A 14172-nucleotide genomic window follows, 5' to 3' on the forward strand; every position below is an offset into this window, starting at 1 on the left:
TGTTAAATTCTGTTTTCCATGCAATAAACTAAGACTTGATATTTTACGATCCTTATATTATAATTACCAGTTTCGGAACAGGCTCATAGATACCATAAGGTAGATGCTTAAATATGAACGTGTTTGGGAGAGATTGAACGGAATGTTAGAATGAACGAACTTGAACTACATCGGATCATTGTTCCATTCCGCAATACGTCTGGCTCTTGAAGCGGTGCAAAGTGTCTATGCCCGAAATCAAACTTAGAGGACACACGTACCCTAGATATTAGAAGAGACGTAAGTTACATGCTAAGCTATCACAAGGACAACAACGAAACCAAGCTAAAATATTTTTACCTTTACGGTTCTAGACTGACTGACACAAAGCATCGCAGTGTCGTCAATATTGTACTTATATAGTGTTGTATATTCACACCTGAGCCAAGTACCCGACGGCGTTCTCGTTGTCATGATATGAAACAAAATGGTTTCGCAGCATTTTCACTCAGACCCACCGGATGTAGCAAATATAGTACACCGTCATTGAGAACAAGCATTGCTTGTACGCTTTACCGGGCTGGTGACCTCAGCTCGCATTACATCTGATTCGCAGTCATCACACGCAATCAAATCGCTCGATTAAAGAAGCTTCAAGAAGGCCGACCTTATTTGCATTATACATAAAAAAAATACAGATCTGAACAAAAAGTAGGGAATAGGACTGTAGAAAACACTGTCCAGAATTGAAAACAATAACAAAAGTCCGTTTGTCCAATCTCTTCACTTATGTATTACATAGTTTACCCAAGAAAGGTAGTAGGTACTTCGAAATTCGGGAGCATTGTAAGTTACGGGCTCATGACACTAAATAGTATACGATACGTACTCAATGCGCATAGCATCAATTGACGATTATTTCCTTGGGTAAGAATGTGCTGAAGGAGTCACAAAGTATGACAGCGAACAACCCTGTTCTTGAGAGCATTTTCAATAGCTGAAGGAAAAACGATGTTCTGTTTGAAGATAAGCCGTCTGTTAACAAGTGACGACATAAGAAGTGTTGACGTTATCTAATAGGTACTAGCAATGTCATATTAAAATCCAAAAGGTTAATATTTGTCTGTGGTGTTCCCTCGTTAACACCAATATGAAGGGAAAAGATTTGTAGCTCGTACAAGCATAAACTTTATCATCAGCGTTATCACGATGGCCATACTGGTTTAATATAGCAAAATGTAGTTATCTTAACTTTTGATTGCAGTCGGTTCGTGGGATCAATCTCGGGAATATGTGGATCTGCGCATACTTATTAACCTTCAAGGTGCTAAGTGGCTTGTTACTAAGTTCATGCTTGTGTAGTATACAATAATTTTCATAGAGGTAGTAACGTTTGACAACAAGACCCATTTTTTGTCTAAGCATAATCTAGCCCAGCATAAACGCGTCAAAGCAAAGGGCTGTGCATTGCATCGGTGATTTTTTTAAGTATTTTTTTTTTGTTTTTTAAGTATTTTTTTTATTTAAATTGTTTTAGATTTCTAATACAAAAGAAGAACTTTAAAGTGGCTTAGACTTGATTAAGTCCAGCCATTTTAAAGTTTGAAAATGCTTCTGCAGTGTTCATTTTTTTAAAGTTCATATGCTAATTTGCTTTGTTTGAATAAATAGCAGGCCTGTCAATCTGACAAAACAGCACAAACAATTAAATACGCCTTAAGCAAAACAGTCGTTTTCGCAACTTTATCAGAGAGTGTCCACAGCGCTAACTATAGGTAGGTCCTAAAAGTACAATTATTATACTTGGGCATGGCCTTCTATGGGGCACAAATATGCAAATTCTGACGTTTTTTTAGATATGAATCATGTATTTACTCAAGAGGAATTCGTAACAGGCAAGAGATTTAGAGCAAAAAATCTTTACGAAATAGTCCTTTATCGCGCCACAAGCGCACCTCTTAGACATTGAATACTTATATTGAGCAGTAATTTAATTATTCATATTTCATCATTTTATCTCCAGTTTCATCGTTTTCTCACTCTAATTTTATCATTCTCGTTCCATCACTATAATTTTGACCGCTTTAATTTTATCATTTAAATTTTCACTACTCTCCGCTTTGATCAACGTATAATCACTCTAATTTCAAATAGTCTTCAGTGAAAAAATACATTTAGAGATGAAACTCGTACCATTAGTTTGTAAATGCCAAGATTGTAATAATAGTAGGTTTTAAGCTTCTAGATAGTTATACTAATAATATATTACTAGATGTCTGATGTCCACTGTCGGCGAACATTACGCATTTGCCCTTCACTAGTATGTATTGGTGTCTAACAAGAAATTTTGCGCGTGTCTATATGGGCTTTTACTTATACTGAGATGATTTGAAAATTTGCGCGGATTGTTATTGATTCAAGTGGGCAATTATCGGTACAGGTAGCTGCCAACAGTACGTGAAAATCAGCTTGCTTTAGTTTCTCAAAATAGTTATTTTCTTCAAAGGTTTGTTTTCTTTTTAACTTTTTGACCCATATTGTTGTCTGTCAGTTACGATATTATGCACTTCGTTATTGCAGTAACCAGACGCCTACATTCTAAGCGAATATCACAACAATTTGCGAACTGAGTAAACCGCGATGGAATATCACATAGTATTTGGACACAAAAAATTAGAAAATCAAGCTCGTCGACTAGATTCTATAGATGCGATACGATATAGTTCAGTACGAGTCAATGAAATCATCGCATCCATTTATATTTATGGAGACGAGTCGAGATGCATATGGCAAAAAGGAACAATTGTTAAAAAATGAGTGAGACATTTAAATTTTCGCGCTGCCGAACGATGGCTTGTGATTTATGTTTGTTTTGCCAAAAACCAAGTTCTATGCTATACATAGATGAGATTTCATAATCGGAGGCAATGCAGAGTATTTTGGTGAAATTGAACAAGTCTATGTATTAAGCGTCCCGCGATTTTTCCCAAACGTGTCATGGGTTTTGTGTGAAAAATAAAATTTCACATGTAGTCTGGACACTGTGTAGAGCTAAAGTAAACAACTGGTTCAAACGTTTGAAAGACGGACAAGGGTTTACCACGAACGATTATGGACGAGAACGCGAAAAGATTTGTTGTACCTGCTAACCGCCAAATCACTCTATGAGAGTTGGCATGAAGAAGCTGGGTATTTTGACCGACCGTTTAAACTAAAAAGGGTTCATGGCAAAGTTTGTGCCGGAACAGCTGGATGTCTTGCAGATCAACAATCGCGAAAACCTTCAAGAAATCATTTAGTACCTCCCGTTTGAACACGTGATTACTGGTAACTAGACTGGTGTACAACTACGACGAGAAGACCAAGACGCAATCATTCTAGTATGGGTGGAAAATCGCATGATCTATGGTTTTCTTCGACCGTTGAAGGATCGTTAATGCCGTCGGGCTCCACTGTCACCAAAAAGTACTATCAAGAAAATTGCGCAACTCTGTTGGACGCAAAAGACCTGAACTGTGGTACATAAGATCCTTGGTCTTCCGTGACAATGCACCGGCCGACCAGTTCACTTTTCGTACGGCGATTTTTTGAACCTGAGTGGCTTATTATTTTAACCCGTGTATTCACCGGATCCAGTCTCCTCTATCCTCTTCCTTTTCTCGAATCTCTGAAGGGAAGCGTGGGGCCACGATTAAAGAAATAAAAGCTGAAGGTTATCCTGGCGATCGATTTGGGAACTGAAAAAGATGTTGACATGTGTTACACCTGGCGCGGACCATTTCAACAAGGAATTTTCAAATAATGAGATTTAATCGAATTTGGTCGACAAAAGCTTTGATTTACGAAGGACAAACTTAAACCATAAAGTATACATTTACCCCGTTACGTAAACAACTTGTGAAGCATAAAGGTGGTTATTAAAGGAAGAATTTTGGCATGGCATGAAAAATCAATAAACTGTCGAGAAAATTTCTTGTTTCCGAAGCGTTATAGTGTGATATTTATCCGAAGTGGTCGAGCCGGTATCTGGTTCAACTCTTGAATGTTCATTTGAATTTAAAATAAGATCCTTTGGCATCTATCGAGCCCATGTCAAATAACTTAATGGCATAAGTATCAACAAGCCACGATCAAAGTTTTTTGCGGGAACTTCGATGCTGGCTTAAAAAAGAACAGAATCGAAAGAATTTATCGGTTTTTTAACTCAAAAGAATTATCAGGCAAGTGCACTGTTTTTAACATGGCCATCGCGAAATAGGTATGCTCGAGAAACGTCTTTTAATAACAAAAACAAGATGCTGAAATTAAATTAATTGAATGATAAAGAATAGAAATACTTGATCCGTCCTGCCTGTTTGCAATGAACCTGGAATGGGATCTTCTGTTATACATGTTAGAATGAGTCGCTTTGAAGATCTTGTGACAGATGTTTCGGTCTTCTGTAGGTTTGTTACAATGGCATATGATGTAAGTACTTAAGTAAATCAGTAGGTAGTAAGGAAAGCTTCTGGAAAAGAAGACATCACGTTTTGAATTCCTGTGAAAATACGCTATTCTATTATGTATCCCTCATCACTGTTCGAAATTTTCTCCTATTTTTCCGTTAAATGATGTATGCCTCCACGTCAGAAGACAAGCCCCAAAGTTTTCAACTACGCTTGAAGTTGTTGATCGGTGTCGAAGGTAGAGCCGCGAAGGCGATGTCAAGTGAACGACAAAAATAAAAATGCGTCGGCCAAGATTCGAAAAATATGGAAAGTACAACAATGCTTCCCTCTCAAGGTCTGAAAGAGCAGTTTTAACAATGTTTGTTGCATGTCACTTTGTTGTAGAACAATATAAGTGGACCACGTTTATAAGGTAGGGTCTTGTGAATAGTTTGGTTGAATGGATGAAACTGACTAAATAAACATGCCAACAAACCGTTTGGTTCGTAGAAACCGGCTCGTTGTGAATCGGGCCCTTTTAATGTCTAAATCAAGACTGCGTTAGATTCAAAGTCTTGGCTTTCCTTTTGGAGCTACCCATTCCAGTTATTGGTTCATGTTGAAGTACAGACACCATTTTTTAATCATGGGTGGCAAATCTACGAAAGAAATCGGTCATTGTTGCCGCGTGACCTTCGAAGACAGGCGATATGCTTATGCAATGTTAAACTGTAAATTCCTATTGGATTTGAAGAATTCATGAAAAATTTAGGGAGCCTAATAACAGTTGCGTTGCCATTGCCGATTTCCGAGTTGTTTGTTGGCCGTCTCCCCTCAAAGGTGTCTTCGAACTCTTGGCCAGAGCTAGGGCATCACCTAGATCCAGAGCACCGTTTTTGACTTATCAATTTGCCCTCCAGCAGCCCTGTTAGCGATAGCGTTTTTATCGTATATAAAGGGCTATTGCGGCAGCATTTTGGCCTCAACAAAAGGCATGGTATATAAAATGTCAAAAAAAATTTCTACATGGAATAGCCATTTTAAAGTCCCTTCGAGTTGAAATGATGTTCTCAACGAAATGCCGTTACAGCACGTGGTAGAGCAGGAAGAGTGCTTTCAAACGGTATATCAAAGCGGAAGTGAAAAAGTTTTTAAAATAAAATGTGGGCTTCCCGTCTAACCCAATATGTACAAATTCAGGTTTACTCGTTGTCATCATTACAGCTAAAAGCGATTGAACTCAAATAGCCAATGTCGAGCTTAGGTATTATAACTTAAGCAAATAATCGTAATATACATCTTTTGTTTTAGACCATTACCCGATATGGTACAACTGGACTCTAGATGGCGAGCAGCTACCACTTGTTCCAACAAATACAAGCATTCTTCATTTGGGTCCTTTGAATCGTACGTATTTTATGAAGAACCTATGCTGTGTTGTGTTTTCTGCTTCGTCATTGCGACCAACATCGATCTGTGCACAACTCCTCGTAAATTGTAAGTGCTATTTTGTTCAATTTTGAGTATTTTCTTAGAGCTTCCAGGTGACATAGTTTCAATAGAACAAATATATTATACATTTGTATATTCTTATACATGGAAAGTGTGTGTGTGTAAGTATATATAAAGTCTTTGAGAGTTTACAGATATTTTACTACGATGTTTACAGAAATTAAATAAATAATAAAAATAACCATAAAATGCCACATAGAGTATACCAAGCGAGAAGTGATTCTATGCGTTTGCGCCCACGGATAATTTTTTATGGTATGCCAAATATTACGTACGTGGGATCTGTATCTTTTTATATGCAAACTATATGACTTTTCGTTGTGCCGGTTGTATTCAGGCATCAACAACCTCGTCCTTAGGTGGTCGGTTTTACCGTCTATCATTGGACGCGATGCCTAGGACATTTGAGGGCGACCGAATTCTTAATAGTCACCTTTGATGCGTAAAATTAGGCTAGTTTCCTTTACTTTTATCTACCTTTTATTATCTGGTCAGTCTTTACTTTTGTAACATATTTTAGTAGTTCTTTTTAAAGTATGAGATGGGTATTAGTTTTTATCAGCTTTCCGCCCAAATCACTTCCTCTTCGCATTCTTTTGCCGTTTATTTAGTACAAAATTTATATGACTTATTTTGATGTCAACGTATCTAAGAACCGGTTCCTTCCATTTTCTCATTTTTCCTGTTTTAGATGATTATTTAACCAACGCTTCCTTCTCTTTCCTGGTAACTCAATGGTCCAAACTGTGTTGCGCATGCGTAGCTCTTTCTACTGCACCGCAAGCCTTCCAAATAGTAACATAGTCGACACTAACGAACTTTTTATCGCTTCCTATTCTTCTGTAGTGGGAGCTGAATCTGTTTCCATTCGAGCGTGGCACTCTCCTCTAGTGCTCGGCATCCCGCAGGAGATTGAGTGTGAAGTTCACGGAGGGTTTCCGCCCCCTGAGATTACATGGCGTCTGAATGATGAGCCGTATTCGAATGTGATATTCTATGATTCGACACAGCTTTGGGCAGTGTCCGTGATAGTTCTCACTCCGGAAGAAAAGCACATGGGAGTCCGCCTGGAATGCCGAGCCGAAAATCGCAATGCTGGAGAATATAAATCGCAGTTTATTCGACTGGACATCAAATGTAGGTACCACAGTAAACACATCAAGTTTCCTCTAATCGCTTCTCGGAATAACATTTGTCAATGTCATAAACAAGTTCGGCCAAACAAACACAAATATACTATTATTACCTGAGTTATAGGAATGGTCTGCTCTGTGAACAATGGAACTCTAAGGGCAAGACACAAATGTTTGAATGTTTTGCGTTTAATGTCACCTACTTGGAATTTAAGGCGAATCTGATAAATTATAGCTTAGTTCATTTTATTCGATGAAGCTGTACAATAGATTACAAGATCAATGTTTTTCAATGAAAAGAATTTTATGATTATGCGGCATTTTACAGATAAGCCGGACGTTACATTGAAAATAGGACGAGGGCTAAATGCCACAGGGATTAACGCAGGCAGTGACGTGTACCTTGAGTGTTCCGTGCAGGAAATCCTGCTTGAGCAGGGTGGTCAAGCCATGAATAATCACGTCATAACTTGGAAACACAACGGGAAGGTCCTTAAGGTGAGTTTGTTTCGTCATGTGTTTATGCTGCTTTTTAATATAGCCAGGTTATTAAGTTGTCCACAGACAACTCTACTCACGCTGTCTATACGCGCCGACCAAAAAAACAGCGACGCCGTTCGTGCATCTGTGGCGCGTCCTTTGCATGCTTAGGTGTAAGGAACGAGAGTCTTCTATGTTGTACCTTTTGTCCTGTGCCTGCTTACGGCCTCCTCGTTGACGCCGTCGCTGTCACTACCCCTGCTGTTGTTAGTGGCTCCTCAGAGGCCAGATGGACCAACTGTCTCGATGCTCTGCTACAGCCTTTTCACTCCAAGTGCGTAGGTAGGCACTTAGCTGTCTTCAGATTCCAAGATACTTCCAGATACCCATTCTTCTTTTACGTTTGCTGTCCATGAGCCCTAATTCCTTTTTCAACACTCTTTACCTTCGACACCCTCTTCCTTTACACAAACGTCTTTTCTGGGGCTTTTGCCGCTATCGCGTCTTCTCAAGTTTCCCCCAAGTGCAGCACCTTAATAAGCTCGTTGTGAACTTTGGATTCGCTCTGACTGCCTGATACTCATGGGAGCTAGTAATGCAGCGATAGCGGCTAGAAGTTTCGGGACTTACTTTGCCTGTTATTTTCTCTGTTTCGCTTTAGCGGCAGACAAGCGAGTCAGACGAATCAGTCAAGCAGGAGAGGCCTGTAACGATAGCCATGGTGGTCGTTATAGTTGCTCTATTACAAGCCTAAAAAGTTTCCGATAAAGTCGGTGAAGTCCTATGAGAGTCACCGTTCCGTGTCGCTTTACGTACCCACCTTTGTACGTCGTATTTTTACTATTGCTTGCTGACTACCTATATTTTCATTCTCGTTGCTTGTTTTCGTACTATCCTGAAATGGTCCCTTTATTGTAATAAAGTTACGTTACGTTCTTCAGGTTTATAGCTCGTTTCTACCCAAGCCCCTGCGGAATTAGATACAACCGCTGACAGCGCAGTATTATGAAGGGCATCATTATGGAACGTGAAATACGATGACGGTCGCAATTTCCCAGCTTGGTCCACCTGTCGACTTTTCAATATAAAAAGCTGACTCCACGAATGTATGTTGATGGGCTACATTCATTTTCAACCAGTTTTTGAAACTAAAATCATTAAAACCGAAACGATATCGTTGTGTAACCGATTCCTTGTATGGATACTCTGCTAGAGATAATGGTGGCAAACAGCCTCTGTTGTTTGATAGCATTTTTTTTGTAGTTGACTTCGCGCGGGTACTCCTAGATACTTGAAAGTTGAAAAGATGCATATTGTGAACCGCTTACATACTTCGAAAGTATCATTGTAAAGCTCTAACATCATTTTGACAAAATTTCAGAACATCAGTGATGTTTGTTTGTTATAATATGAGGTACATTAGATTATGAGCAGTGCCTTCAGATTTGGTTGTACTATTAAAGCAGTGATACTAAGTATGGCAGCTACCCAACGTACCCGCTTCGCCAATTGCATTCAGGGATTATTAACGATTTGAAACTGGAATTGGGTGTTTATAGCTGACCGTTATCTAAAGTGCTGTAAATTCTCTTATATAAAAAGGAGACGCATAAAATAAATTAATAACGTGTAGTAATGAACTAGCTTGGAGATATAGTAAGGCTTTTGTCAAACCTGGACCTTTCGTACTTAGCGCGTAAAATGGCCACTCTACGCAATTGAGTCAAGTAGATCGAAATTAAAAACGTACGTGGCTATTTTTTAGGAAAGCTTATCGGTGTAATTATCATTACATGAAACAATCGTAAATTAGCTATCGTAGAATACTTCTATATGCCTACTTCTATATATATAGTTTGTCAAGAACTGTGAACAGTCACGGATATTGAGGTCCCTTTCTCAGATTGAGAACAACTTTGGTTAATTAGTACTAGAAGTTCTGCCTACAGAAGTGATACAAGTTTACTAATCGTCTCAAGACACTGCTTCTAGCTCGATTCTTTAAAGACTCCGTATCGTTCCTTAATGCACAGGTTTCTACAGCTCTTAGGCAAAAATCCTTTGCGTCGCGTTGAACAGATTGTGTACCGACCAATTTGAAAATCTTCTTCCTGTATTTATCTTCTTCCAATTCAAACAACATTAGCTTCAAAACGGTTTGCGTTATCCGTAGATGGATGAACCGATATATACTGAGTTGTTAGAGCACATTCATGGCTGAACTTCACGCTTGACCCGGCCGTTTCGATCACCCGGCGCTTATGTGCGACAAGGCGATAAAACCGATCACGAAACTTAGCCTGCAGCGGATAACCAGCGCGATAACTCTTTTTCGCTCTGAACCATTCGCTAAAAGGCTGATCTTGTGATAAGTACATATCGAAGTTTTGTATTATATAGATAAATTATAGGATATTACCGAACTATAGCCGAGGTTCTTAAATAACATAGGACATTTTTTGTAGCTCACGGCGGAACGCAGGCAATGCCCTTTTAGTCGATTAAGAAGCACAGCATTATCAGCCTATACAAGCTTTTGGTTTCAAACGTTAGTGGTACGATATATCCAAGTCCATATCCAAGAGCAAACGCCGTTACGGGTAAAGACAGCTACCGATACGCGGCCATCGATATGTACACCCTATGCTTGGCGAAATTTATAACGCTATTATAAAAGCAAATCACCCAATCACTGAGAGGTCTGCCGGACAATGTTTTTAATCTAGCATACACATCTAAAAAGATGTGCTCATAAAATGCATGCACTGAAAACTAGCTTTTCTTTTTCGATTGCTGCAGGAACGGGCCCGATACAACGATACAAAATAAAATGACCTTCAAGAAATAGATTAGTTTGTATTTTATTATTTCAAGTCAAAAAAGACCAAACGTTGTATGCGTATCGGTCAGAAGTTTTGTTATTTTCACTACCCTCAATTTGACTGTTAGATACGCCTGGTGGGATTCGAAGAAAGACGAGATGGTCCCTTCTGGCTCATTGTGCTAATATATAGCAATCCGCTTTTGCTCATCCATGTTGACTGCCCCTGTCCTATCTGCTACAAAGGCCAGGTTTGCCTCCTCTGCCGTGTTGGATATTGAGTTTAATGACACGGTTATTTGGGGAATCGGTGGCCATCGAAGAAGTGCTTCTGGGCGTAGTCGACGAGACCCAGTCTGAGTTCCTAGCATACTTGCCCCTGAATACAGGAGATAGACTATCTCTTGGGTGCGATTCCGTTCGCAGTAATAACAGCAGCAAGAGCCGGGAAGAGGAAAACAGATTCCGTGATAAGTGACTTTAAACTCGTCCCAGGTCGAAGAGCATGCTTCTAAAATCTGCATAAAATGCCGCAAAACAAAAGAATTTGTTACCTCAGTAGTGCCTAACCTGACCTAAAATCAAACATTTTACGAAAAACAAATATTGCTTGTTGTCCTGTGCTATTTTTCAATAATTTTTCCATTCTTCCAGTCTTTCTATTTCCAGTCTTAGTATTATTATGCAGACAAATTAGTTTACCTATAGAAGAGCCGTACACGGTAAAAAAATAATGGCATCATACATTCAATGGAAAATGTAAACGATGATGTTTTTAGCTGATGATATTCAAGTCTATAAAGAACTGCTATATAGTACATATCCGTACACTTTGATTATTTTTATCACGCATGCTTTTACATTACGTGCCAGATTTTTAGTCGATGGTTACTGGGTCGTTTAGTCGGGAGTTTTGCAGCACTGCCCCTAAATTGAAAAATATTGAACGCACACGCGTACACTTGGCGTTAGTGTGACCTGCCACATCCAGCTCGCTATTAGGGCTAAGATCACACTTATACATGCAGAAATGTGCAGTGTTGTTTTTGTTCAGTGTTATTTTTCTCCTGAAGAACTTGTCTTTAACTTCGGTGAAAAAATGACTGGCAGGTAAAATTTCACGTACATTTATGTGAAGCCTTTGGATACTTATGGTTATAAGCTTATTAGGTGTCACCAAGGGCTGGTTAGCTTGGAGGAAAAAATATTTAATGGTGAAAATCGATGCGTAATGATTTCCTGTCTCTTGAAAGTAAAGGTATAGGTGAAGTTCATTGAAGATTAGCACAAACATTGGGCTAATGAGGTGTTCAGCGAAATAACAATTCGAGACTAATACAATTAAATTGGGTATGAATGGCTACGGGGGACTAAGGCTCAGGATCTCAAGCACATGATCAATAATGGCAGTAAGCTCCAAGCCGTTTTTTTTTGTTTGCTGGTAACAGTTATAAAGCATTACTCATGACTCCACTTGTTTTAAACCCAGTCCATGGAAAATTCACTTCTTGTTTTTTCCCCTTTTTTTTGAGTACTTTCACCGCAATTTCGTAATATTTGTAGGGAGGGGCCCCATTTTGAGTCAGAAAGCGCATGTCCACGCTGCCGTTAAGCAGTTACTTCCCGTTTCAGACCCCGAGATGTAGTTGTTTCCTCTGTAATCCGTAACATCCCAATTTAATTCATAGAATAATTTCACCAGTAGCGGTTGTGGCCTCCGTGCCGCGTGTTTTCATATATCTTTTATAAACTTCACCACCGCTTTTGTTTTCGAAACCCTTACATTTAATTACGTAGCGTTAATTTTAATACGAATCTGTTTGCCACTATTGTCATTGTTGCCTGATGACACTCAATTAGTTTATTGTTGTAGGCCAAACACTTGATGTAAAAATTACCAAACTCTGTCTTCTAATGATTACTAAAAGTTACATGATTATCAATAGTAGAGCCATTTGAAGTGCTAAAGCGGAGATTTACGATTGTCAAGATTATCGGAAACTGAAAGATAAATGTAAGTCACAAGCATAGTGTAAAATGACTGCACTAGCTAACACGGTCAGCCGGCTTATATTATAGACAGCAACTTCGAGTTCGCAATTCTGCACAAAAACGAGCCAGTTCAGAGTCATAATGACCCTATAGTGTTCACCCGTGAAGCTTGCTCGCATGGCAGCTGCAAAGAAATGCGGTTTTCTTTTAATGAGAGATTACTTTGCAATCCCGGATCGAGGGGCCACATGCCGTGCGTCGGCAGAAGACTGGAACCCTGGTGTCGTCTGCATTTCAGCAGGGCTTCTTTTAGATAGCTTTTTTTTTTATAGAGAGCCTGATATTTTACTTATAAGGAAAGCCGACTTGCTAACTGCTGTGCCCAGATTGACGTCGTGAAAAGGACACTACGTCGGTATAGCTCGTCATAGGCGTTGTACTAGTATAATACGATGCGACTACATTCTTTCACCGGTTGTGACAGGGCAACGAACGTTTATGACTGTGAATCTCCGTCCTATCGTCACGAAGTTAACAAGAGCGACAAATTCTGCCATCTTCTTGATGTAAGCTGTGGTATTATAAAATCAAAGTCATCGCGCATATCAACGTTCATTTCCTCCGCATCAGCACTTTAAATGTTTTATTCTCATTTTTGTAGTTGCAGAACGTATCAGGTGACCTTTAAATTGAATCAAACTTGGGTTTCTGCTTATAAGGACTGTCGCACTCGGGACACAACATGACTAGCCGACTATTGCTGTTATTCAGCCAAAAGCTTGTATTTCCGACCCATTACTGGAGTCGTTTCTAATCAAACACCAGGACGGGCGATATTGTCATTCAGACATTTCTAGGAAGCGTTCACTGTGTCCCTAATGTATCCTGCCATCTCACTTCTGCTACTGAGTCGCGCTTCCGAGCATTAGGCTAATAACGCGTTGCCAAGTCATTCTCACGAGATAACTATCGCAGCAGTTCATAGGTGACAAGGGCAGAATACTAACAAAACTACCAACGCTATAAAGGTAACACCTCGTCCATTTAAGAAAAATGCTAACCGCTTTGAGAACGACATATAACTACGTTTTGTTATAACAGACGACGGCAGAGGGACACGGGACTGATGGAAGCTATAAATGACAGATCGCCCGGAACACACAGGGACAGCATGGGCCAAGCGCTAGTGAAAATAACTTTTGTTCAATAAGTTATCAGGAACTGACACCGATATGCACCTAATATAGACGAAATGTCTGGCCTAATATTTACTTAGCATTATAAAATAACCTTATTCACTGTATACTGGGTACCATGCAGTCCAGTCAATTGTCGCTATTGCATCTAGTATATCTGGCTCAGTGTGGTTCTCGAATTGGAGTGGAAAATAAAAATAAGTCAGTAAATCTAAATAAAGCGTCTTCACTTCACAGTTGGAATTTAAACTGTAGAAATAATTTGCATCATCTAAATAACGAATAATGTCAGATTAATTTTTTACAGCATATTTTGTTCTAACATAAGACAGGAACATATCGAACCACACGTAACGGTCGCATGTGTATATTTCGTTGTAGTCAAATCGAACAGCAGGCATCCTCATAACGGATAAGTACCTCGTCCTTCGGAACCTACAGAAGCGCCATCGAGGTCATTATACTTGTCAGGTGATGAATACTGCCTTACAGGACGGCGAGGATATAACCAGTAGCCCGCTTTTTCTCGTAATACATTGTGAGTTGATATTAAGCGCGCTTTATATGTTGCAATATGTATCCAGATATCAAAGGTCAACGAAAACGTTTGCTATGCTTGAATTAACTTTTGC

General features: G+C 39.3%; 1 protein-coding gene across 7 annotated transcripts in view; it reads left to right on the forward strand.

Annotated features, from left to right (window-relative positions):
- LOC111249718 (neural cell adhesion molecule 1-like) overlaps positions 1-14172 on the forward strand; it is a 40588-nt gene that overhangs the window by 17495 nt on the left and 8921 nt on the right. For 5 of the 7 annotated variants that reach the window (XR_015326471.1, XR_002673059.2, XM_022803958.2 and 2 more), the window contains exons 3-6: positions 5718-5903; positions 6765-7055; positions 7380-7549; positions 13922-14078. Coding sequence is in view for 5 of the 7 variants with exons in the window: in XM_022803958.2 (XP_022659693.1) it covers positions 5718-5903; positions 6765-7055; positions 7380-7549; positions 13922-14078 (804 nt within the window). In the remaining 2 variants the exon portion in view is untranslated. Of the gene's footprint in view, positions 1-2582; positions 3890-4608; positions 4762-5717; positions 5904-6764; positions 7056-7379; positions 7550-13921; positions 14079-14172 lie in introns of those variants that run through there. The other 2 variants (XM_022803963.2, XM_086987184.1) reach the window with 2 other exon arrangements.

Source organism: Varroa destructor, unplaced genomic scaffold (assembly GCF_002443255.2).
Source record: "Varroa destructor unplaced genomic scaffold, Vdes_3.0 BEIS01000004.1, whole genome shotgun sequence".
Taxonomy (NCBI): Eukaryota; Metazoa; Arthropoda; class Arachnida; order Mesostigmata; family Varroidae; genus Varroa; species Varroa destructor.